Below are 27,287 nucleotides of genomic sequence, written 5' to 3' on the forward strand. Positions count from 1 at the left end.
ATGTAAAATCAGTCTTTTCAGTGTCAAAAAGGCATGACAAATCCAATTACATTTATTTTTGGTTAAATTCCAGGAAGCAGGTAGGTAATTGCATCAGTTTCTTGGTATCTAAATTAGGCTGCTGAGATGAAGAAAGTTTGCAGTGACTAGACATAGGTTTTTGTGCTGAAAGGACTGTAAGCTCAATTCATTTCTTTACTGAAAATAAAATCCTAGGCTCATAATGTACCCGGAAGCACCCATTCTGGCTGGGGCATACTGGGAGTTGAAGGATTTTTCCCTGTCTGGACTTACATAGCATTCTGTTTTGAGATATCTTCAGTTAAGTAACCACCCTACTACCCCATTCCAAACTCCCAATACTGGGGGCCCAGGCAATGTGGACACAACACCAGGAGGGCCATACCTTGAGGTACAGTGTTACATTCTAACCCCTGCCTTCCCCTCCCTCACAACTGGCTTCTTCAAGACTGGAAATGCTACCTCAGGAGGGCTTAAAGGGGACATTCCATAGGGGAGGGAGGGGAGAAGCCCACAGCATGAGTCCTTGGCAGCTTCCTTCCCTCCCTTTCCAAAGCACCCTTGCCAGATGGCAAAGTAGGAAGAGCAGGGAGATAGCAATTTGGATAGGATACCCATAATTCTCCAAGTTCAGAAGCTTATAGGCATCCTGGGTACCCAGTATAGTGTAGCTCATGCTTTGTCGTTGCTATGTACATCAAGTCATCTTGAGTTATGGCGACCCTGCAAATGAAAGCCCTTCAAAATGTCCTATCCATGACAGCCCTGCTCAGCTCTTGTACTCGGTCAGGGCTGTGGCTTCCTTCATAGAGATCATCTCATATTCGGTCATCTTTTTCTTTTTCTGCATTCAACTTTCCCCAGCATGATTGCCTTCTCCAGGGAAGTTCATGCTCACCAAGCTGGTATTCTACAGATGCATTAGCCATGCTGGCTGGGAGATTATGAGAGCTGACCAGAAGGTTATAAGGCAATCAGGGAAGGCTGTTGTAAGTTAACAGCATCAAGACTGGAGACAAATCCCTGTGCAGCACTGAAGCTCACTGTATGACCTTGGACCAACCAACAATTTTTAATTAGTCTAAATCACCCGACAGTGTTCTTTTTAAGAGAAAATGAGTTGGAAGGAATGGCCATGTGTGGCATTTTTGGAAGAAAGGTGGAATATACATGAAACAAATCCTTCAATGCTGACTGCAGTGGAAACGCTGTGCCTACTCATACTGAATAAAATTCCACTGGTTTCAATTGGGCCTGATCACAAGCAACTACACGCAGGTTTGGAACCGAACTTACAGCCCAAACTAAGGCGCTTTTTGGCATTCAGTGGGACCCAAGCAAGGGATCTGAGAATCACGCTTAGCGTTCTCCTTTTAGCAGGGCTTGGACGTGCTTCACTTTAAGTAGCTCGAGCGAAAGCTTTTCTGCCGTTTAAGACTGCAGCCTTCTGAATCCTGCCCAGAAGGCAGCAAGCCTCCCGGCTTCTGAGTAACATACGCGGGGTGCGCCCGAGCCGCCAAGCCGGCGAGCGGGGCTCCTCGGACCCCTTCTCTCGCCTCCCGCGCCCGTGCGCGCCCTCTGGCAGGTTTCCCGCTCTCTCAGCTGGGGAGAACTTCCCGGTGCCTCCCGAGCCGAGAGGGGAGGAGCCCAAAGAAAAGGGGCGGAAGTGCAAACAAGAGTTCGCGGCGAAAGCGCGCAGCCGGGGAGTTTGCTCTCGCACGCCCTCGAGTCGGTGCGAGCGCCCGTGCGTCGTCGGTGCTGTGCGCTTTCCGCGACTGTGCGCGCTTGGGGCAGCCGCCGCCTCCGCAGTGAGTCGAGGGGCTTGCGGGTGGGCGAGGCGGGAAGAGCGAGACGGGCTCTTTCCCGGGGCCGCGGCGTGGGGTTTCCCTGGCGCGCAAAGGCGCGTCTGCCCGGCGGCTCGGGGCAGCGCCCTGCGGCGCGAAGGCTGCGCCCGGGGAAAGCCCGGTGCGGCTCCGGGGGGTCGAGGGACGGGAGGCTCTTCGGCCGTCCCTCCGCCACCACCTTGCAGACCTGGAGGAAGAGCGAGTGTGTGGCGGGGAAGGGGAGGGCGGCGAGACATCCTGTTTGCCCTTAGACGCCGGTTACTGTGTGTCCCTGGGCTGCGGGGCAGGAGACCTGCGCTAGTAAGGAACTGCAGTAAACGCGACCGGCTGGCTGGCGGGAAGGGCGAGGAAAGCCGTTCCTTTGCCGGAGCCACCCAGGTGTCTCAGCAGCAGCTCGCTTTACCTGGCGTGGCTTAACGGAGTCAGATCCTGGCTTATTTTTGTAGTGAGTTCTTTTTCTTTCTCATCTCGCACTTCCTTTCCCGTTTAATAGAAAACAGTCTAGGGCTGGCACTTCCCCTTTCTTCCTCCCTCGCACCCGCTTCAGAAGACTGGAAGCTGGCAAATGAGCAGCTCCTTAGCCCTGTTCGGTAGGTTCCAGGGCTGGAATTACCTGGCTTGCATTTTGGGTTACTTCTCTTCCTCCTTGCGCCCCCCCCCCCCCATCCTGCTTCTCCAACGGAACCTGCAGGGGCAACCTGTTGGGAAATCGGTAATTCTAGACACGGTAAAGACTGCAGGACACATTCAGAGAAGGGTGGAGCAGGCCAGGTTGTGACTGAAAGCTGACGAATTGCTCCTATTTCCTCCTCCTTATCAGGAACTAGTTAGCTGCCCCACAGAACTGTAGCGATCCTGAAGCTGATCATATTGCTTATCATTTAAGGATATTAATAAATATTAAACAGATATTATTAAATAATATCATGCAAATAATTTTTAATAGAAGGGAGATATTTGCAATGGAAAAACAAAAAAAAGGTCAGAATCTTTTTCAAAACAGATATGCTAGGATAAAGAATTAATCTGAAAATTCAGTATCTTAATTTTCAGGTGCTTTCTTCTACATTCACTGATGGTTGCAGGGGAATGTGTTAGAATTGAAAATATATGTAGTAAGTTGAATATTGGATGTGAGAAATTCAAGGATTAAATGTAGTTCAAAAGTCAGTTCCTGAACATCATCAAAATGATCATCTAAGGATGTAATCCTATGCATGGTTAGGGCAAAAAGGAGCACTTATCACATCCCGCTATTTCCCATCCACCCTGGGAATCATTTCTAAAAATGGATAGGATAAAATTAAAGAAAAAAAAAACCATTTCAACTTCGAAGGAATGTTAAGGGGAAACAAATGTGCTAACTGAAGAGCCAGTGTGGTGTAATTGTTTAGAGTGTGGGACTAGGACTCGGGCGATCTGGGTTGTAGTCCCCACTCAGCCATGGACCCAACTGGGTAGCTTTGCACCAGTCGCAGACTTTCAGCCTAAACTACCTCACATGGTGGTTGTTGTGAGGATAAGACTGAGAGCAGCAGGAGGAGAATTTTGAAAGCTGCTTTGGATTCTTTGTAAGAAAAAGGGATAGATAAATGATGTTTATAAACAAGCCTCTTATGTTTGTCTACTGTATTATTGTCTACATGTAACTACTGTCCATTGATTGTCTGCATGTAACTACTATTCATTGTTCGAGACAATCATTAATGTATGCAGTGATTTCCAAAATCTGAAGCCCTACTTATTGTCATGATATGCAGTGTTCCAGTCCAGTGGCTCCTGGAAGAAAGATGAACTTTTGCTATAAGATTATGAAGTGAGGGAGGACTGAAGTACCTTGCTGACCTTTCCTATCCTGGCTTTAAACTCTGATCTGTAACAGAGTGTCTCAGGATTAGGGCCTGTGATTGATAGTGAAATAGACGAATTTGTCCCGGCAGCAAGACACTTCTTCAACCAATCACATGCCAGAATTCTTCCAACCTGGCAGCCAGTAGAATGTTGCTAATTTCTGTGTGTCTGTATTTGGAAAACCTGCTCTTGGAGGTGTACTGTTTTTTTCTTCTTCTTCCAGAGAGTTTTGCTGAACTAAAGAATGAGAAACTCTGGTAAAATTGTTACAGTATATGAAACTTTGTTTGCAATTTTGTTGGCCCCCCTTCCACATTTACATAAGAACATGCTTCAGGGAAAATAAGACCCCTCACATTTTCTATTTCTCCCCCAATCACTTGCTTAACTCAAGAACTGTCTTAAATACTGAGTAGCTTCAGTATCTTTCTGTACCATGTTCTAGTTTCATTTTGAAGCCTGTGTGACCTCTTAGTCCAAATATATAAAAATGGAAGACACTATTTTATCATGAAGTTGCAGAACACAAAACAATCTGCAATTACTTTGTGTGTCAGGTAAGGTCAACTACCTTAACCAAATGTACTGAAAAATGGAACATCCTTATCATTCTGCTTTCTTGCTGTAATGGTTACATATAAGTGTTGTTAAATCCATAAAGCACAAGAAAAAATATGACTCAATTATTCCACCTAAGATGATTCTTAATTCTTACATCTTATTCTTCCATTTCAGAATTTCTTGATCACTTAATTTTAAAAGGCAGGTGTTAAATATCAATTTATTTTGTTTGCTACATTGAGATTAAGAAATCCAGAGATCAGCAGAAATTATCAAGGACATTGATAATTAAACATTCATGGCTACTTAGTATTGCAGCTTGTGTATACATTCATAAACATGCATGCAAATATTGCTTCCAGTTCTCTCTTCCTTAGTATCCTTTTACCCTTAGGTTAAGACAACAATAAAATATATTCAGTAATGATTAATTCAGCAATGTTTTTTTTTACAAATGTGCTTATGTAACAACTATTTTAACAGAAGACAAGCCAAGCTAAATCAGACCAAAGGCCTATCTAGTCTAGTGTTCTGTACAGTAGCCAACCAGTTGCCTGTGAAAAACCCATAAATGAGATATGAATTGTTTTTTCAGATTTTATCCTGTGCTCTGAATTGTGACAGTGAGAAGATCATTCCTTCCTCCCTGTGGTGAAATTTAAGCTAGACTTCTAGAAGCTCCATCTTAATGGCTGTTAAATTGTCTCAGAGCCCTAGAAATAGAACAGACCTTATCTAGAACTCTTTCCAATCCAAGTTAACTTCTATAATGAGCAAATGTCAGGCATTTTGTATTGTACACACATACAAAACATTTCCCCTTCAGAAGAAAATGAGAAGACTTAGAGCTGGCTAAAGCTTCTGAACTGAGGCCAAGTTCCTGAGCATAATTTATTCTGGGTTCAGCTATTTCCAGAGCCATTTCACTGAAAAAGTGACATATAATCAGTTTTCCCAAGCTGGTGCTCTGCAAATCTAACAGCTTCATGCTAGCAAGGCTGGCTTGTTGGCTTGTATTCATCAGGCTGATCTTTCTCCCTAGGGAAACTAATAAACTAATGCCTGTTTTTACCCTTAGCATACTTAGGATTAAGTAGAACACCTGCCCTCCCAAAGAATGACAGATATTCTTCCTTATATTCCTCTATTTCTAACAAGATTGGGAATGTAGAGAAATGAAGAATGTTACATAGTTGAAAAGCAAACAAGCTAGCACCCAGTAACTAACTCTTGGAGGTAACAAGCAGATGTGTAATTTTGGCTAGTTTTGAGGGGCAGGCATCATTTATGGTTCCTGAGACTGCTGCCCTTTAGCTTGAAGAAAAGACTTAGGAAAGGATGCTCCGACTTTATGCTAGTCTTGGAAGGACTCAAACATAGTGATGTGGGGAGGGGGTTCCAATGCTTGGAACTATGAGCCCCCCCCCCCCACTGGTGTCTAGCAGCTTCCTGCATGTTTCTTGCATTATTTAAGGACAGTTTTTATATGTCGTTAAATGGTTCCTCATTCTTGTTGCATTGTTAACATACTTCTGCTCACAATATTTACATTTACCGGTTGTCTGTCTTCCTTCAGCATTTTTATTGTGATGCCACATGCTAGTCTTCTTGTGTCCCTACATGATAACTTAGCTCAAAGTAACCACAAGCACTACATGAATAAAAGGCTTATGCAAACACTCCTGACTTTCTGAGCACAAGAGAAGAAATCAAACACTTCTCTGCGGAAGATGAAACAAACCATAATCTCAGATGTCTTAGTTTCAGTTTTCCTTCAGTTTGTTATTGAAAGGTGTTAGCAATAGAGGGCAAACATGCCATGTATAAGCCTGATGCAGTGTTGTATGTATTGGAAGGGCTTGTCACTCCTTTTTAATTTAATTTATTTTTATTTTTAGTCCCATGGGCAACTGAGCAATAAGCTTTGCCAATGCTACCCTTTAACTTATAGAAGTTAACATCCTACAGTTGGGTCAAAGAGCATGATTACAGCACGAAAGCCCAGACATATGCATACATGCTGTGGAAAAATGTAGCATCACAAAATTACTTGGAAACTGTTCCACCCCATGTGGCTGCTGCTCTCCAGGTGATGAAGACAGCATTTGACCATCAAAAATAAACCAGTGAAGGACCATTCCCTTGTTCTGAGCAGTTCTTGTCATTTCCAAATGTTGTTCAAAGTAAGGGGCTAATTACGCTCCCCACTGAGCCATTTTCATGGGCCACAATATGGCAGGAAGGAGCTTGTCTCCAACAGAGCAAGAGGGCCTCCTCTTTGGTATACAGAATATTTAAGGAAGTGGATGGTTAACTTGCTTCATGCTTAGCTGTAAAGGCAGCTGTCAAGAAGACGTTTCTGCCTATTTCTGTTGCTTAAAGACCGCAACCAGTAGGACATTGTGTTTGTGCAACCCTGCTTAGACCCTTTGCCTGGCAGGATTTCTTACAAAGAAGTGCAGGTTCCACCACAAAGTAGCCCTTTACCCTGCATAGCTTCATTTAATGTAGGCTGCAATCTTAGAGGGTGTACCAAGCAAGATGCCTGCTGAAAAAATACATTTTTGTTGGCAAAAATACATTGATGGGAAAGAAGTCCTGCATAAAATACTCTCTCCCCAGGAATTTAGAAGTCAAAATATTCCTATTGAAATTTGCCTGAAACTCAAAGGCAACTAGTGCAGTGATTTGAATATTCTGATGGTGTGGTTCTTTGTGACGAAACACTAATCATTTATGAATAAATGGCTTCCAAACACTGTTCAAGAGCAGCCCAGGCAGAGTCCACCATGGTAATTCAAATAAGAATGTAAAGTCCCTGTCTACCAGGAAAAAAAAAAGGAATAGTAGCCCAAAAACAGCATTCCTGGCACAGCACCATACATCTAGCAGAAACAGTAGGAATCCTCCCACGTTACAAGGCCTAACCATTGCCTGGGCAGGTAGTAATCTCCCTGTCTGACTGTCAGCATTTCTCTTTCTCTTACGAAAGTTAGCTTTCATTCAGCTGCTTTCAGGCCAAGATGTCAACACTTGTGCCTCTTGCTTTGGAAAGCATATGGAATTTTTGCCTTTGTTGCTTTCATGTGTGTATTTTGTCAGTATAATAAGGAATTTCTAATCCTCTCTTGCAGACACTCAGTTTCTGGATTTAGATCTTGACTGCCAAGCACCATGAACAACTACAGTGTTTCTTTGGTTGGTCCAGCCCCTTGGGGTTTCAGGCTGCAAGGTGGCAAAGATTTCAACATGCCTCTGACTATCTCTCGGGTAAGCATGTTCTGCCTGCTTTTATGCATATGACAGTGAGGATCTGTGGGACGTTATCTGGGTTCTGAGTAGAGAGACATGCTTTGTGTACTTCTTGGGAATTCAGCTTATCTTTAAAAGGAGAAGCAGTGTCTCACCTTGATGTGAGAGTACTGACCTTCAAATGTTTAATATATAAGATAATTGCTATGTTTGACTGTGAATCAAAAGGTGTATGTCATTAGGGTGTGATAGCTTTCTTTTGATGTATATCTGAGCAACAGCATGACTGGGGAAGGCAGTGGATCATAGTGAACATTTTGGTACTTGATATTTTAGCTACATAAGAGGAGCTCTTTTGGATCAGGCCAAGGGTGCATCTAGTCCAGCCTTCTGTCATGCAGTGGTGAACCAGCTGTCCACAAGAAATTCACAAGCAGCACGCGAAGTTCCTGCTGAAATTTCCCAACTAGTGTACATAGATGCGCTGTCCCTGATCTGGAGGTAGCATGTAGTTGTCAGAAATAACAGCCATTGATGGCTTCCCTGAATTTATCCAGTACCCTTTTAATGCTGTCCCAATTGGTGGCCGTCACTATATCTTGGAAGATGCATTGCATAGTTCAGCCATGTGCTTTGTGAAATATATCTTTTATCTGACCTGCATTGCTCACCTGTTAGCCTCCTGGTATGATCCTGGGTTCTAATGCTATGGGAGACAGAGAAAAAGTATTAGAAATGTACTTTCTCCACACCATGCACAATTCTGCCCCGTTTTGCCCACCTCCCAGTTTCAGATGCTGTAATTTTTCCTCGTAGAAGAATTGCTGCAACCCTTGTCCCGCTGTCTGGGTCAGATTGGCCCTTTTGCAAAAACGTGAGATTGGCTGGGGAAATGTTCTGCTGCGTAGGATAAGGGAATGTGGTTGTAGCCCTGTGGCTTCCTACCCAGAAAATAGCTTCCTGTTGCTATTTCAGTCTCACTCTGGTTTTGCAAATTCCTGTACTAACAATAAAAAGGAAGCTGAAATTACAATATTTATAAAAGAGATCTTGCTTATCAGGATGGTAGTTGGCATAAAAGTATTTCCTCAGTTCATAAGATGAACACAAACAGGTGGTTAACATAGTCGAGGAAAATACAAAGGAGAATCGGTGATGCAATAAATAGAAAGCACAGAACAGTTTAAAACACAAATTTAGGATGCAGTTCTATACAGAGAAGAATGTCCTACAACTCCCAGCATGCCTCAGTCAAAGAGGCTATGTACAGGCTATGTAATGTAGCCTGTAAGCCAAACCCACTTACCTGGGAGTAATGTTGCAGACTTCTAAGTTAACATCGATAGGATTGCACTGTTAAACTGTAGTTAATTCAAGGTTCCCCAGACGTTGCGTGTAATCTTAATATTAGAATATAGGATACTTTTCTTATTTATAAGTAACTTTTCAAGAAATGTTTCATGTGATTTATATGCTGACAAGTAGTCAAGGATGTACAGTCAGCCCACTATAGATTAATGCATATGTGATAAAATCTCTTTGTAACTCTGTAATGCAACTCTAGATACAAACATTAAGAAGAGAAGGGGATGGATCATAAGAAAGGGTTAGTAGTGATGTCAGCTCACTTAAATAAAGGAGATATGTTACTGACCACTTTAACAGTCTCAAGAATAGCATATGCTAATCATACAGACTGAACATATAGCTGAATAGATGTCCACAAGATGTTGTCAGGGAGAAACAGTTTCCACCCAGTGCTGGAAACTGCTGCAAGTTTCCAATGTCTCTTTACAACCTAGTTGTTCCCTGAGGCTTCCCTAGTTGTAATACTTCTCTAATTTATTGCTTTTGCCATTCTGTTAGTTCGCATACCGTACTGTATGTGTTTCTGTGTAAAACATTTAGTATGTCAGTATCTTCAAACACATGAATAAGGTGAGCTCAGAGATCAATCAGTCAGCTCCTTTGACCCTTATGTGGATTGCCTTGGTAGGACAGATGGCTTCAAATCTGTCTGGGTGCAAAACTTAGATATGCCCTTGCTTCTCCATCTGAACACTGGAGTGTATCTACATATTCTTTTTCTAGGAGTAGCTTGCAGTTGCTCAGAATGGCTTCCACTTTTAAGCAAATCATTACATTAATATTTATAACTTTGGATACTCTGCACTGGTTTATATATTGTGGTTGAGAAGTTTAAATAAAAGAACTGTTCTAAAAGTACTGGTTCCAATCCTATGTGTAGGAGGAATGTTGTTTCTGGTAACCCCATCTAAGCTACCAAACAGTTCTTTGAATTTTACCATTTTAAATGGCCTTGTAAGAATCTCACTTAACTCTTCTAAAGAACTGTTGGCTACCATATGTGTTTTACTGTTTTTCTTCTGACAGCCTTGTTTTAATTCATAACTTACTAGGAACTTCTGCTGCCTGAAGTCTCTTTGAAGTGAATGTTATGCATGCATTGGGGAGGAGGGAGGGAGTTGGACAGGTCCCAACTGGATTGCATCTGTGTTCACTAAGTCCATTTTTAATTATATAGTTAATAGCACATTCATCCCCCACTCAAGTTTAGGTTGGAGGTAATATGTATTGTGTGTTCCTTTTTATGGTCTGCCCTTAGTCTGGAGTTAATGTCCTTCATTCTGGTATGCTGATCAATTGCCTCTGTGATAATGAAAGGGAACTATGCTGTGTGGCTGGTACATCAGAACAGGGTGTACAACCCAGCACTCTTCTCTTCCTAGTATAGCCAGAAGTGGTAGCTAATTAAATGCTGATAAAGAAATGCATGGACAAAGGAGCAGAGCTGTTTATCTGTCCTTTACAAAAGTCCTGCTGTCTGTTGTGACCTTCTTGGGTTTGGGGCAGTCATGCATGCAAGTCATTCTAGACTGCAAGAGGGAGTTATTTTTATGGCCTTTGTATTGGGGGCTGGCATTGCAACAGGCTGCATGCAAAGCAAGTTTAAACATACTTTAGAACAGCACTTTTAACACAGTTACTGAATAGAAATTGGTTTCTAATGGATTTATTCCTAACAAGACACTCCATAAAAACAAACGACTTACTCAGCAAGCACCCAAAAAAGTTTCCTTCATTAAAACCCATCTGTGTTGCTTCAGCAGTCTTAGTATTATTGGTAGGTACCTGATTGAAGTGGCAAGAATGATTTCAGCTTTTGGGCTTTGGATGAAGTAAGCTCAAATGAATGGAGACAGCAGGGGACTTTGATCTATGCTAATTGCAAGTTATGCAACTTTATAAAAATATGCCATTTACCTCCACAATTGCCATAGCAAGCTTGCTATTTTCATCTCAGTTTATAGTGCGGGGAAAAGACTGGATCGTTGTAGCAGGGGGAGGTGCTGAGAACAGGATGTGCTTATTTAGGGACTAATGGCTGGGTTAAAAGAAGAGTGTTCCAGAGATTGCTACAAAGTAAAGCTGTATTCTGAGAGACTTGGTAACTATATAATGTAACTTGGATGTGGCTAGTAACAAAATGAATAACAGCATTAAAGTGTAGTTCAGAATGGAGTGGCATTGAAATGTCACCATAATTCTTGGCCAATATTTTAATAGCTTGTTAGAGTATATATAAATTGACAGTAGTGATACAGAGTTTGTGGACCATTTTGGAAGTGATCAACAAAAAGTTCACTGATTTATGGGAATGGCAGATCAAAAAAGCTGGGATTTCACAATGGACGCGAGCAGTGCTTGTATGGATGGCCAGTGTACCAGTGCACATGTCTGAATCATACTCTGCGTGAGCATCCCTTTTCTTTCTCACACTTCCTCATTTTCTCTCTCCTAAACCTGCACTAACACACTCAGCATTGCACACTTGCCCAAACCATGCTGCTCATATATCTGTGCAGTGCTGGATGCTGCCCTAACTTGGCAGTAAGCCTGGTTAGCTCAGCGCTTGTAACGAAACAGGTTCAGGATCGCGCTCCATCCTGAACTGTTGGCCAACACGCTCTTCTTTCTCTGCTTTGCTCCTGTTACCCACAGTCTCCTCTCCAGTACTTGGGTTCCCTTTCATTTAAGAACGTAGCAACTGCTTTACCAAGAGCCAGTGAAGAAGCCAGACTTGCTTGTGCACATTTACCTTCTTCCATCTCCAAAATATACCATATTTTTTCATCTATAAGATGCCCCCATTTATAGATGCCCCCCACTTTTATAGATGCCCCCCACTTTTCTTACTGATCTCTGAGCAAGTTGCTGCTGCACATGTGCATGTGCCCACCCCCACGTCCACCTCCCCCTGAGCGCACCCCCCTCCCCCCAACCACCCCCACCCCCCCCTCCTCCCGAGCGCGCCCCGATCATGCCAGTCCCCCCCACCCAAGTGCGTCCGCAGTTCTCCTCTTGGCCCCCCATGTATAATACTCCCCTCCAATTTTAGGTAAATATTTTTAAGAAAAAATATCATCTTATACATGGAAAAATATGGTAGCTCATTGGTATAGTGTTTTACATAAACCAAGAGTGGGGAAGAGAATGGTGAAGAGATGGGGAAACACTCTAAGGGATACTAGAGCATTTCCAGGGCACCGCAGGAAAAAGAAGCAGTGGTTACTTGCTAAAATTTGGTGGCAAACCACTCCAGACTGCTGAAAGGTCAACTACAGCTTATTATGGGTCGCATTGGTGGAGGCACTTTGGGCCTCACTTTGCCAACCTTCATCCTAAACCATCCAACAACTGCTCATGGCAAGAGATACAACAAGGTTTACAGAAGCAGGTGAGGTTGAGGTGCTGGAGGGTAAGAGCAAAAGCAGAAAGGCATAAGAGTAAAATTGATGGTATTTTGAAAAACATTCTGGTACTGCTGTAAAGTGAAAGGCTGTCCTGTGACTGAAAACATACTTTAAGTCTGTGAGAGAAAATTCTGAGCATTCATATAGCTGTATGGGAATCACTAAGTGAAGACTGAACAAATTCCCTCTCATCGGGGAAATGTACATTTTTGTGCTGAAATCTGAGACTCCTCCTGCCCTTATGACATTAAATGTTTTCTTTTCATTTAATGTCATGGGCTACTCTAATTTTAGTTAAGTTTCTAAATATGGAAAAACATGCATTTCTTCAGCAGATACTTAACATGCTGGTCAAGTGACTTTTGAATTTCAGATTGATAGGTTTGAGATTAATAATGCACCGTTGGTCTAATAATGAAATAAAACAAATAGAAATGGGTTTCAAAAATTGATCATGAACTTTTCTTTCCCATAAGAAAAGGTAAATAGGACCATTGCAGGGCTAAAGTCTTTGCATGTGATGTCATAAAGAAGCAGCTTGGTCAAAAGCATAGCAAAGCTTTGGTCAGTTGTAAGTTTCCAAAACTCTCGAACTGTATAGGTTAGAAATTAATTTGGTATTAGCTAGGTACCGGAGTCCTTAGAAGGCAGTTGTGTAGAAAGATGCCATTTAGTGCCTTATTAAGGTGGTCTTCCTTGAGGTGGCATATTCCTGTGGAAAGAGTTGGACTTTGAGCAAGAAGACGTTCCACTGGGCAAGACTTTAGACCAGGGCTGCACACAATGACAACCCAAAGGATCAGCTCCTTTGTAGGTTGTGCAGCATGACATGTAGAAAGACCACTGGGTTGCTTTGTTGTTGGGTTAACTATTGCATTATTAAGCTCAAAGCACCCAGAAGTTAATGTTTTCCTGTACACTGCACAACCTGTAAAGGGTAAGGTCATGTGTAGTGTGTTATAGGAATAAGAGACACTTCCTCAACAAGCCATCTTTCTTAAACCTCTGGATTTTGTCACCTGTGAACAGCTAAGCTCATTTTCTGTTTAAAATTATGGTGGCGATAGTTTCATGGCTTTCTAGATTTGTTCTTTGGTGCCAGTATAGGCTGCTTTTGCTGCTTCTGAAGAAACAACATGAATATCAGATTAATTAATTTAGTCTGGAATTTGTCTTAACTGGATAAATGTTTCATACATCACTGCAGACTGAAATCACTAGCAAGTAGCATCATATTGAGCAGTGACAAGTGAAAATGTGAGTGGGTTAGGGTAGTGGAAGGGAAACACCCTATCAAAGACATCTCTTCTGCCTTCTGTTTCCAGGCAAATTGGGGACAAGATCATTTGCAGAGCAGCTTTAAAAAACACAAACTAAATTGTAGAATCTGTATTCATATGCATTTCCATTGGTGAAAAGACTACATATTATTAAAATGTATTAGTAATTGTACAACTTCAAAAATAATAAATAGTAATTGAATATAAAATTAACACAATAAAATACAAAAACCAACCTGGCCTGAGAGAACAAAAATGTCTTAACCTGACACCAGAAAGAAAGTGATGTACCTGCTGGGTAAGGTTCCCTAATGGTGGGGGGACGCCACTGAAAAGACCCTCTTTCTAGTAGCATGTGTATCATAAATGCTTTTTCCATTGATGCACAGGGAAGCAGGTATACAGTTGCTTCCTGTATTTTCAAGAGAATAGTGGCTTTCCCTTGTTCTTCCTTTTCTGTCCTTTGTTTTCTGTAATAAGCCTTCTAACTGAATCTGTTTCTAGGTCTCTATCTCTTATTCATTTAAGGACAAGAAAAAACAAAAACAAAATCCTATTTACAGAAGGGTCAAAATAGGCTTGAAGGAAAGAGTATAGAAATGTTTCTTCTTTAATGTAGATAGAAAAGAATGAGGCTTTGTTTTTTCTTGTTTTCATTTTGAGCCCACAGGGCTGACTACTCCCATCAATGTCCTCTCCATTTTAATGAGCTATTTTTAGGCAAAACTTTTTTCTCATTCACTTGCTGATGGTTATCCTTAAGGGTATTGTGAAAAGAGATGTGGCGTTGAAAGGTTTGTTTGTTTTTCTTGGTAGAGAGCCAGGAGATAATATGGGTTCCCTAAGTTTCTTAAAAACAAGAAAAACCTTCATATTACCCTACTATCCATAAAAGGAAATGCCTGACAGAAGATTATCTTTTGTTTGCTTAAAATAGTGAGAAAATTGGTATTTCCTTGACCAAATAAAATATTTTTCATAGCTGACTTCTGAAATTTGGGATGGCAGCAGCGTCTTGTCAGTGTAGGCCTTAAATGGCAGCCCAATAAGTTCTAAATTATTTTGTACATCTGAAAAAAATATCTTAAGGCTTGCTACATATTAATTTAAAAGATTTACTGAGAATGTCTGTCCTAGAAAAGAATTCAGTCTTTGACCTGACATCATGTGGAAAAACAGCGTCAGTGCACTTGGCCATTAACAGGAGTGGGTCACACCTGCAGTGACAGCATCCTTCATTGAACTGATTGGGTCCTCTGTTTGTGTCTTGTGTAATACTGTGACACACCTCTTGCTATGCTTTTGCTTTGCATCCCATTGTTTGACCTTTTGTGTTCACCTAAACAACAAATCTTTCCAACCCCCTCTCTTCCTTCCTTCTCTCTCTCCCTTCTCTCTCTCTCTCTCCCTCCCTCCCTCTCCTGGGGCATCTATCCACTAAGTGACCACTTTGAAGATTGGACAAATGCACTCTGATTTACACAGACTTACAGATTGGTGGTGGAACTGCACAGCTACCCCTTTGGAGTTGGACAGTTGATCAGGAGTGGGATGGTGTAACTTGGTGTCCTGCAACAGCAGGGGGTTGGACTCGATGGCCTTCATGGCCCCTTCCAACTCTCCTGTGCTGTGATATGATCTATGAAATGATTTATGATAAGAGTTCCTAAAACTCCCTGGTGCTTGATTGCTTAATAGTGAGGCCTAATACATGCTTAATAGTGAGGCCTAGGAATATGAATTGTTCTATCCATCTTTCTCTTGAGTGTATGGTTGATTTTTTCCCTATTGTTTATTGCACTAATAATCTTAAATAAAATCAAACTGTACATGCCATTTAAACTGTGCTTATGTCATATAGGACAGGTCTGCACATCACAACAACCCACCCCATGCATAAGATTTGTGGGGTGGGATGTTCAGGAAACAACCTATGGTGTGCTTGTTATTAGGTTCCCCATGGGTTGTCCTTTTATCTTGGCGTTCATGCATGTACTCCAGGACACCTCATGGCAGAATAAATGTGTGATAGTGAAATTCACTTTGCACTCACTATGACTTCCACCCTTTACTCATGTCTTTTTGATGGACACTTGCCTCCATGCCTTGAATAGTACTGTTTAAAAAAAACTGTCAGGAACTGGAGTTTTAACACCTTGTTGTCAAATCTGCATACTCCACAATGGGATGGCTTGCACTTTTTCTCTTTCCATATCAGCCCTAGAATGTCAAGTCAGCAAGGAAGAGTGTGAGGAATCTGATGAGAGTCTGGTCCCAAACAAAACAGAATGACAATGCCAAACTCTGCCAAAAATAAAATAAAATATCCTTTGAGGACCTTGCCATGAAGTGGGTGGCTGAACTGGAATAGGATGACACAACAGCCCATTATGGGCTCAGCAACCCCAACAACCAGCTGTGTGATGTTTTTGGCCACAAGCAAGCCACCCTACGGGAATCAATTGGATTCACCTGACACAACATACTGTGGCTCGTTGCTCATGATTGATTGTCCTGTGGTACAGTCATTAACTCACTCTTTCCCCTTGAATACTTTTTGTTACATTTGCATCACATTTACTTGGATCTGAAGGTAAATTAACTGAAAGAAGTAGTGCCAAGGTAGTGAGAAGTGCCAAGTTTGCCCCAAGAAGCATTAGGAATAACAGCATCATTACTCAAAATTGGAAGGACGGCAGCCCTGACGTTCTTTGAGGTGCAGTCCGGTGCATGTTTGGATAGGGGGGAAAACCTTCCTAGAAGCTATTTTCAAGCTATTGCACTGCTGATTGGGTGTGAGTAGTAGGGATAACTAGAGTGAGCCTCTAGGACAGATACCTCGTTCCATGCATTGGTCTGCCTTTGAATCAGCCATGTTACAATCTCTTAACACCTCACCATGAGTGTGAGGCTTGGCCAGCTTGTACAGACCCTGCACCTGGCCTGGCTGTCATTTTCTAGAAGCTCCATGAATGTGAATTTAAGCTCTGCAACAGCCCATGACTTTAATTACATAGCACTTCATGCATGTTGTGCTTAAGCACGAAAGCCAATACTCTTTGCATGCAACCTGAATATCTTTCAAACATATGTTGTCTTGGCTTATATAGTTTCTTTGTTCTGTCAGTTACAGATGGGGTTGAGAGGATTGGTATTCCCCATTTTCTATCAGGTGTTTGGCAGTTTTTCCACATATGCAACTTACATTAACAGTTCGTGATAGATAATGGAAAGAGAATGTTAGGCCTATGGAAGATTCAGACATGTGAGATCAGTCTTTTGGGAATTGCTACTGCTCAAGGATGTGAGAGTCAAACAGAATTTTAAAAGAATAGGTTTTCCCATTTCCTCATGATTTTTATGATAGCTTAGAAAGTAGCCACAAAGCCTTAACTAACATAATACAAAAGTTCAAGGCAAAATAGTATACCACTTATCAATACAGTAAAAATAATAATTAAAAAGAAAACAGTTGAGTTGCCATTATCAACTGATTATTTCAATGGCAGAAATGTTTTATTCTGAATGAAATGGAAAGAAATGCAGTCAGAATCATTATAACATCTGTGATCAATAAACTGAAAGAATGATTGCTTGGATACTGTGAAGTGTTGCTGTGTGAATCAGGACTAGATGCATGAGTTACTGGTATTTACATTCAGCAAAGAAAAGTGTTGCTTGCACAATAAAAGGGAAAACAACCAAGGATGAAGTTTCACATTTAACATAGACAAACAAAGGAGATCTCTTAACTATTAGCTTCTATGTTTCCTTGTAAAAGTGTTCCACAGTTCTGTCTCAAAAATTATTGCTGCTGGCCAGAATATTATAGTATCCAATTCCTTTTAATACATTCTAAACATACATTTAGAATGCTTTGCTCTGAGTTGCCAAAGCCCCTTTATTCCCATTCGCAATAGTTAAGACATATTGTCCCTAGTTTAACCTAGTGGAGCTCTGGCATAGCTGTCATCCCCCTTGCGCCCCTAAACAGTATAAATAAATAAATAAAGTTGATGATGTTACCTTGTTTCTGTTGGTATTCTGAACATGGCCTTCTGTGTTAAATCAAGTCCGGATAATTCTGATTACTGTCTGTGGAACAGAGTTGCAGCCATGATAGTTTTTCAAAGTTTAACTCTGTACCAGACAATTCTCGCTTTAAAATTGGAAAAAGAATAGTGGGATTTGTCTTTCTGTTCTTTGAGTCCATGTCTTGTGTGAATATGAGGTAATTTGTCAAATCATACGCTCCTGCCATCTCTCTCTCTCCTCAGTTTTATCCACCTGCGGTAAAGTGTGAAGTTCTTACTTTTTTGCTAATAAAATAATGTCTTGGCACATTCAAGGCTGACCCAAGATTCCTTGACTGCCCTCCAGCTGGGTGTATAAAAAGCAAGGAGGTGTGGTCCAGAATTGCAGAGAATACTGGAAAGGACTAGTGGTTGCATGTGGCTACTTGTAATCCAGAAAATGTGTTCCAGCATTCCAGGAGATCCTGGGACAGATCTTGTTCACTGTTTTCTTGGCATGCTGCTCCGCGTAACCTCCTGTGTTGCCTGTGGGAGTGAGTTGCAAGGTTAGGGTGCTTCTAGACCCTTAACTAATCTGTTTGGTCTTTGTTTGATATGGTTCCAATTCTTTTCTGATTTCAGCAGCTCTGATAAGCATTTCAATCATCTGGAGAAGACTGTAAACTATTAAACTAACCTAGTGTAGTAATAATTTCCAGATTTGTCAGTGTGGCACAGAAATTCCAAATGACCATGGCAATATTTCCCTTCTATGGTATGTAAGCATTCCCAAGCCTCGTTAAGTGGTAGACTGGTATCTAACCAGAAGACACATTTCCTTTTTTGGTATTTTGTAAAACAGCATCTTAGTTGAACTTGAGGGAGAAAGAGTACTGTTCCACATTTTTGCTCTTTTACATTTTGGATGAAGTTGGAGGAAGGATTATATTTAAAGAGGATGGGGTATTTTTTTTTTTTTTAAATACAGTTGTGCTATCTGGGAAAAAATGCTTCCTGCTTCTCCAAAACACACAGTGCCAAGAAAATTAGGGGTTTCTAGCAGATACCTTAGCTCTATGTTGGGGTAATGTTGCAGTAGTATTGTTTGTTGGTTGTCTGCAACAAATTAAAGGAAAAAATACTGATTATATTTGTTCTTCTTCATGGTCTCTGTGCATCACACAGATGGGGCTTTGCCATGGAGTGCAAGAGAAACTTGCCTAGATCGGAGAGAAATCATGCACTGGGCAGCGGCCCCTCCTGGCCCTTCTGGAGGTCTGGATAAAGGGAGGGGGCCGCTGCCCACACTCTCAGTTCCTTTTTGCCTGCACATGCTGTTGGATCACCTTCAGAACCTTCTGCTGCTTAGCTCATACCTCTCTCTCTCTCTCTCTCTCTCTCTTCGCTATTTAAAAAAAAATCCCGTATCCTTTACAAAGTTCTTCTCTTACCTTTATGCATTAGAAACATTTAGAGATCTTTCTAATGCAGCAGATCTCTTTCTTACAGGCTTGTGGAAATCCAAATTTAAAAAAGTTACAAGTTGCAATAAGAATGTATTCCAGTACCTTGGGCCTTTTGCACTGTCCAGCTTCCCTATCAAAGCAATCCCCCTTTAGTTTGAACTTTTAAATCAAGTGCTGATCATTGCAACTTTGAGTGCCATGAATGCTGTTTTGATTCCTGACCCAATGCAATTGCTGCTTCCAGAAGCATATAGTCCAACTCAGTTCCATAAATCTGTGCAGAATCAGATAGCTCGTATCTATCCCAGATAATGACATTAAAATATTTTGTTATCTCAAGTCCTTCACCTGTACATATCTGGATCTGAAACTCTGGTGCTTGCTTTGTTTGTGAAGACAGTTAAAAGACATAAAAATGCATCCTTTTAGTTGGGCCAGGAAGACTGCAAACCATGTGCCTTGGAAGTTGTGCTCTTGGATTCTAGTGGGCTTGGCCATGGGAAAGTGCAGCAAGGGAGGCGGTTGGTGCAGGTCAGAGACCTTTGAAGTAGACATCTCCTGCAAGCTGGTGCTCCTCAGATTGGTAGTTAGGTAGTTGTCCGGCAGCCCTGTGGGTCAGTATCTCATCTGATCTCCTTCATATATAATTTGACTATGGATGATGCTGATCTGGTGTATATCACCGAACCTTGGCAGACAAATGGGGGATCCCTCCAGTCATGACCACCTGGACATTTGTTGGAGCACCAGAACAGGTTTAAGGGTCAGGGCGGAGTTGGTTTTGTCATCTACAGATATATTATCTTCATTTCCAGCCTTTCTCTATCTTGCATGAGTGATCAGGACAATGAAGGATTCAGTGGGTACATCACCTACCGTGTTGCCCAGAAATCTTACCTGAACTGATACTAATGGATATGATATACCCTATGTTCTTGATTCTGGAGAATGTCAACATCAATGCTGAGACAGCCGGGTTGAATGTGGCTCAGGATTTCATATCTGCTATGGTCCCATCATGTCAATTGGCCCAAGGTCAATGGCCCCCTCTTTGCATGGAGGGCCAGTGTATCAATTACTTCTGTGTCAAGATGGGAGGGATAAAACCTCCATGTTCAGAAACTGTATGCTACTGATTTCTAGTTGCTCAGATGCAGCTGTGGGAAAAGGCTATCGACTTCGGTTTCTCATTGTGAGCTTCCCAGAAGCATCTGGTGGCCATGATGGGAGGAAGATTGCTAGACAGATATTACTTTGGTTTAACACATAAGTAACACTGTGTGCTGAAAATATGACTAAATGACTTGGTATCCAACAGATAATTCAATTCAGTGTGTTGTTGTTTAGTTCATTCTAGTGGAGTAAGCCAACCTTCTGCATCTGAAAATGCATACAGATTGAATGGAAAGGCACAGGAAACGTTGGAGCCCACAAATGATCCATGCAATAAAACTTCACTAGGATGAGTCTGAGGTTTGCAAGTTTCATGAGACTATTTTTGTGTCTTGTTTTTGGGCTCAGTTCAGTTGTTAGCCTTTTTTATTATGCTCTCTGTTTTAGTGCAGAGTTTTCTTAATTAAAACTTAATCCAGAGAATATTCAGTTTTCTTAATTTTATGATTTATATTAGTATTTTAAGTATGACTTTAAGCATAGAAAGACAGGACATAGATGTCCAAAAATGGGACTTATATATCTAGTATCAATCTTTTTATTTGCTAAAAATCATATTAAAAAGCTTTCATCATTTTAGCATACCCAGTTATACTTTAAGTACAGGGTTTTATTTTTTTTAGTGTTTAAAGTGAACTTTAAATAGGGCTATTTATTCTATTTTTTGTGGGTAACAAGAAAACTGCATATTTATTTAATTTGAAGCTGTTCAAAAAGCAGTGTCATGATGGTGAGATGGTGGCCAGCATCATTTTAAAAGTAAAATCCTTTCTGAAGCAGCAGATGTGCATGTGCACAAAGAAAAAAAACACACTAAAAATAATTTAATGAGATAGAATTTGACCTTGTCAGAAAAAACAAATAGGGTTAAGCTTCCGTCTGTTAACTGCTTTCACTTTCCCATGGCTAGCGTAGAGGATGAATCTAAAGATAGAGCAATATACATATGACAAATGGGCCTTGAATCCTGCTCTTTGTGTCTCCCAAGTTTGACTTAGTGTTAGGCAAACAGTAGTCCTCTCCTTTCACAGCCATTGCAAGTAAATTCCCTTGCATTAGGGATAGCTTCCAAGGAAACCTTTTTTGCCAAGAGTTGCACTTGATTTTGGCTTCTTTGTAAAATATCAATTAGCTTTAACTTCTGTGTGTGTCACAGAGAGAAATTCTAGAGTGCAGCTGGATGGATATCAGCACTATTTCCAAATTTTCTTTGTTCTCTTTTTTCCTTAAACAAGCATCTTCATACGGGCCAGAAGATGGATGAGGCCAGAAAAAACAAGAGCAGCTTAGAGGCCTCTTTAGTTTTACCTTGGATGTCTCTCTTTTGCATGTTGGGTCATGCATAACTTTTATGTCTTCCAAATGCAGTACCACAATGTCACAAATGTGCAGCATTCTCATACAAACACCCAAGGTGGTTGCAGTAGGAGTATAATGTGTGAAATAACTTCAAGCAAATGTTAAGTGAAATGTGTCCAAAGCATTCAGGATTGTAAAGGTTCTGGACTAGTAATCTCTTGCTTCTGTAAAGACATTTTGCTAAAGGAATGTACAGAGGGTTGGATTCAGACTTAGTTATGCTTGAAATCATTGGGAAAATTAGTTGTGCCCCATTGATTTCAGTGGGTCTCCTCTAAACATGATCAAGTATAAATACAACTTGTTCTGTAGTGAGTTGGAAAGCTTAGATGGCACATTTTAAAGTTTTAGGTTCTTCTACCTGTGCTCAGTTACATAAAGATAACTAATTTATCTATTTAAAAATATGTATACTGCTCTCACCTGTCAAATCCCAGTGTGGTATACAACAACTTTACAACGATTACAGTTTAATGATAAAAAACAACAAAGGCTATCTACAAGATTAGGTATTACTATCATTAGGTGCCTAGGTATAAAGGTACATTTTCAACAGGTGACTAAACACAGTCAAGGATGGCTTGTTGCACTGCAGGGGGAAATAATTCCAAGGCGACATTCTGCAAAAGAAAGAACTCTTTCCCTGGTTACCATTGGATGTAGTTTTGCAGGACAACCAGAAGATCTCAATGAGCAGGCAGATTGATATAGGAGAAGGTTCTCCCTTAGGTACTTAATATCTGGATATTTTGGTGCACAATGGTTGACATTGTGTTAAGTATGGTTACAACATCTAATTTGGGAAATTGTTGCAAATAATGTCGCCACACTCTAGAACTGCCTGCTAGTAGCATGTGTATCAATGAGAAGCAAAAATGACAAACTGAAGCGGTCTTACTTTGGCACACCATGAGAAAGCAAGACTAACTGGAGAGAAAAACATGGTAGGAAGAATTGAAGGCAAAGGATGAAAGGCAAGGCGAAATATATGAATCGATTCCATAAAGGAAGCCCAGCCATGAGTTTGCAAGAGCTGGGTAGTCATAAGTTGGAAATAATTTAATGACATGTAAAACATTTGTATGAAGCTTTTGAAATGGGTCTGTTTTCTCTTGCCTGTCTGAAAAATGTTCAGAAAACATATTGCATTTTTAGTGTTTCCCCCACCCCTTGGCTTCCCCAGTGTATAACTTACTGCAGCACATCCTGTCCGTTAGTACCTATATGCCAAACTCATAATATGCTCCACATCTTTTTATTGCAACAATCCATCCAGATGCTAACTAAGTCCAGTCCATTCCCATGCAAGTCCCACTGCAAAGCAAAATTAAGTTTCCATTTTGGTTATGTAGATAAAGTACTTCAGCCATGGAAGGCATATTTTTATTATTTTTTGGAGTTATTAACTTGGGAGAGTGAAATGGCTTCAGATGAAAGGAACAGTTGGAATAGGTGAGTTTTAGGAAGAATAAATCTAAACTGCCCACAACAAGGCAAGATTAATTGCTACAGTCCATCAGTGATATGTGTGCAAAGAAATAAGTTCAAGAATATGGATCACCAGTAAAGAAGATATAGATGAATGCATATGAACATAGAAAGCTGCCTGTTAAAATCTCTGTGTGCTGCATCTGGACTGTTTCATCCAGATTGTTTTTATTATTGAAAGCATACAGCCAGTTTTGTATAAGATCCCACCGTATTATATGTTGGAGGACTGGGTTGAGTCTACCTCTTTTCAGCCTTGGTCTTCGTTTCCAATCTTCTGCAAATAAATCAATTCAGAGTCCTCCAAAAACTACAATACTAGTTTAAAAAGAATGCACACAGTTTAGACAGGCTAGCAAGGTTATATTTATCTGCATAATGCCTTAGGGGCCAGTCAAAAATTGGTGGGTGCCAGGATAACATTTGGGGTCTGGTTCAGCAGTGTTTGAGATCTAAGCTTAATGCTGTGCTAAATATAGACATTCTTCTTCCTGACCCTTCAGTTGGGACGTGAACTTTGACTTTGCTTGTCCAGCACTTCGAAGTCTAAGCAAGCACTATGCAATTTGCAGAGTACCTTAGAAATGTGCTGTTGTATCTGTGTCCTGCTCGTGGGATCGTGTGTGCAGCTGGCTAGCTGCTGTGTGAGCAGAATGCTGGACTGGGAAGACCCATGGTGTGGTCAAGCACAGCTCTTCTTATGTTCTCTGAGGTTTGGGGGCCAGGAACAAAAATTAATTCTTTTCTTTGTAGTTTCAGGATTAGGATAAAGTATGTGGTTTAACATCCTCACCAGATGCTGTCCAATTATAGTAAGCTTTGAGAGTGTACAGACTCCACAAAGCACCCTCTACTTGCTACATGAAACAATAGTGAAATGTACTGCATTTAATTATAATGTTTAATTATAAGCAAGGGTGTACGTAGTGCTCTGTAGACATATCTTTAACCTGCGAAATTGCAGGTTCTCTTTGTGCAGAGAATGTATGATATAAGACTTTGTGCCAGAGTACTGTCAAGCCTTGAAATGAGCAGAGGCTGTTTTGAACGTTCCAGAGTTAGATGATCCATTGCTGCTTTAACTTCACAAATTAATGTTGAATATGTGCAGCAGTCTACATCAGAACATGGTGTCCCCAGTTCCAGGAGTGTCCATGTATGACCTCTGATGTAGGTTGGTTAGGAATCCAGGTACTAAAGTCTGCTTTAGGAATGCGGCAATCAATAGTTTGTAGACTCTGAATATGCTACCATTTGTCTCTGGTTTCTTTTAGCACTAAAGTACTGCACACACTACAGTTCTTCTAGCATAGAAGTAGTCATTGGTGTCACTAGGGAAAGCTTTTTAAAATGGTTTAAAGGCATAAAGGGCATGGGAGCAGGGTGTAGTAACCTGTCTTCAGACATTGTGCTGCTAAGTTCAAACTTTTCTGATGAGTGGTTGGAAGATGCAGTAACTTTTAAGAGAGACATTAATGTATAGTACAGTATACATTTTACTTCTATACAGGATTGTCTTTCTTCCAAACATATGTTGTATATTTCATTTCCTTGTAATCTTATTTGCACATATGGGCATAACAGAAGCTTTCACTGAAGGCTTGATACAGTCCTTGGGATAATGTATAATATAAAATTACGTTGTGAGGTGTATCTACTCTGGTGGTTAGAGATTAATCTAAGGGTTCATTATGTAGCTGAGCTGAAATTTAATATGCCAGGCAGTGTGTAAAAGTGGCACGCCAGTGCAGCATGCCAGGTCTCTAAATAACTTTTTCCCTCCCCTAAGCATTAACATGGAGTCTTTCTTATAACTTATTACTGAAATTAGAGCTCATTGCTTAGTACAGAATTTCTGAGGATTGTCTGACTTTACAGAATCCCTTCCTGTGTTAATCTTGCATGGGAAAGACCAAAACAAAAGACAAAAACCAAAAAACCCTGACCAGTGTGGCTAAGGCTTCCTTTGTTTTTAGTTTGTAAAATAGATATTGCAAAAGGAAGCAAGATTGTGGCCACCAGTGTTTAAGTAAATGTAGAATCTTCTCAAATAATAAACTCTGAAGAGCTAATAGTGGAAAGCATCCTCTTTCTTTCCATCTCCCCGCCCCCCTCCACCCGCCATTGGATCCTGAACTCATACCTGTAGTACTTACCTGTTCAGGGCCTCAGAATGAGACCTGTGTAAAGTTCAAGGGGAAAGGATTTGAGAGAATAGGGAGTGTGATTACATAGGTGGCAGGGGGAGGTGTAGCAGCAGCCAGCATGAAGTAGATGCACCAAGTTCAAGGAAGCAGCCATCTGATGACAAGTCAGAGGCATTTAGGGGGCACTGAAGGACCTGGAAAAGCAGTTGTTGCTGCTCTGCCGATGTTAACACTGTGCTTTGTAGTGGACTGAAAGCTAGAGTTCTTTTTTGTTTGGTTGAACTAGGTCTATTTGTTATTACATAAATATTGTTACTTACCAAAAATCTAGAAGTAAATATACTTACATATTCAATTGCCTTTTCTCTGGAGCGACTGCAGTCTGTCCCTCTGCATCCTGATCACAGAAACCTGAGACAGTCTGTCTAAACACACACAAATCTTTTTCAGCATCTCTGCTGATAATTTGCCCTCTGTAGATTTTCAGAGGCTATCCTTTCGCTTCCCAGAACAGTGCATTTTCTAGATTTTCCAGCTCATCACTTTACAGGAGGTCAGAGGGTTAGAGTAGGATGCCTTTTAAGGGTGCAATCATGAGCATATCAAAATGTAACGCCCTACTCCTCTCAGAAGTCTCCATCCAGATATTGCTGATCCTAGCATTTTGCCATGCTTTCTAAACACACACAGGATTGTACCTTAAGGCTCTCAATGGTCTTTCTCCATGGATATTGGCCACTGGCTTAGTTGTGGTCATTGCTCATACTAAATGATACACTTCAAAGATGTCGGTGTTAGTTTTAAGGAGGAGACTCTACCCTTCTGTTAGCAAGTGGCAGAGTAGCTATTAGATAGTTCCAGCTTGCATTAAGAAACATGGTTGTATCTTTTTCTTAAGTTTGGAGATCCCCAGTAGTTTCCATCTTTTTTTAATGTGTTTTGATTTACTTTCTTTAAATTATTTTTAACTGCTCTTTCATTTTAAATTTAAGAAATGGCTTCTTCCTAAATTCATCCTTTTATATTCACCCCTTTCTTCTTGAACCCTTAGTACTGTGACTTGCTATTGTCACTTAGACTGTATTAAATGTGGACTAGGAAGAAGTCTTTGCCTTATTTTCTTTGAAGTTTTTAAGGTTGCCACTGTACTCTGTAGCATTCAGAAGTAACATCTGTGCCTCTTTTGAAGCTGACTGCAGTGGAGTGGGAGGTTTTTTGTTGATGAGGTCTGAAATTATAATGCATTGTGCTTGTTAAGAATGAGGCAAACAACATAAAAGCCAGAAGCAGCTCCAGGATACATTAGTCATTTTGGATTTTGACAGCAAATGCAAATGTCTGAGCCACTGCATTTTATCACCACAATGTCCTGTTCTTTGTCTCTTTGATACTTTCCTGTAGCTAATCTTGTTTTTCAAGTGATCTTTACCCCTATGTCTTAATACTAGTTGTTTTTCATTAAAGCAAAAATTTAAAAGGTCTGTACCCACAATATGCCACTCTGTCTTTGTAACTTGACATGCTCTTGGAATTCACAACGACATTCATTCAGTTTTACATGCTCAGTTTTTGAGATTGTGAATGCATGCATAGTAAATCAATATTGTGTAGTATATTTTGTTCAGAGTAGTTTTGCACTGGGGTCTGGGACAGCTCAGTTCAAAACATTGCTTAGCTGTGAACTTCATAAATAGTCTTGTGAAAAGGAGGATGAGCTGCTGCATCTAGATTGTAGCAATATAGTTTTCTCTGACAATGAAATAAAGATATTGCTGATCTCCTGCACTAGATTTGTTTGGAGAATTAGAATGTACAATTATACAGCTCTTAAGATGGTTGTCCTTTGCTGTTGTGTCCCATTTCATTATGCTTGGATGGACTTCTGATTAAAAATGAACACATTCGGTAGAATGAACACTACTCAATCTAAATTGAGCCAGTTAAATTTTCTTCAGTGATGAGTAAAAAGTTATTGACAGGTGAATCATGCATTTAATATGAAAAGTAATTCTCTCACTGGATTCTTCATGAGGAATGATGCTTTCTTCTAAAGTCTT

At 40.8% G+C, this 27,287-nt stretch overlaps 1 protein-coding gene across 2 annotated transcripts in view; it reads left to right on the plus strand.

The window, feature by feature from the left end:
- The first annotated feature begins 1,672 nt into the window (after positions 1-1,672).
- PDLIM5 (PDZ and LIM domain 5) overlaps positions 1,673-27,287 on the plus strand; it is an 80,996-nt gene continuing 55,381 nt past the window's right edge. For both annotated transcript variants that reach the window (XM_044428308.1, XM_044428309.1), the window contains exons 1-2: positions 1,673-1,829; positions 7,412-7,547. In XM_044428308.1, coding sequence (XP_044284243.1) covers positions 7,452-7,547 — 96 coding nt within the window. In that variant the 5' untranslated portion in view covers positions 1,673-1,829; positions 7,412-7,451. The remainder of the gene's footprint in view (positions 1,830-7,411; positions 7,548-27,287) is intronic.

Source organism: Varanus komodoensis, unplaced genomic scaffold, assembly GCF_004798865.1.
Source record: "Varanus komodoensis strain SLA01 unplaced genomic scaffold, ASM479886v1 scaffold2, whole genome shotgun sequence".
In the NCBI taxonomy this organism is placed as follows: Eukaryota; Metazoa; Chordata; class Lepidosauria; order Squamata; family Varanidae; genus Varanus; species Varanus komodoensis.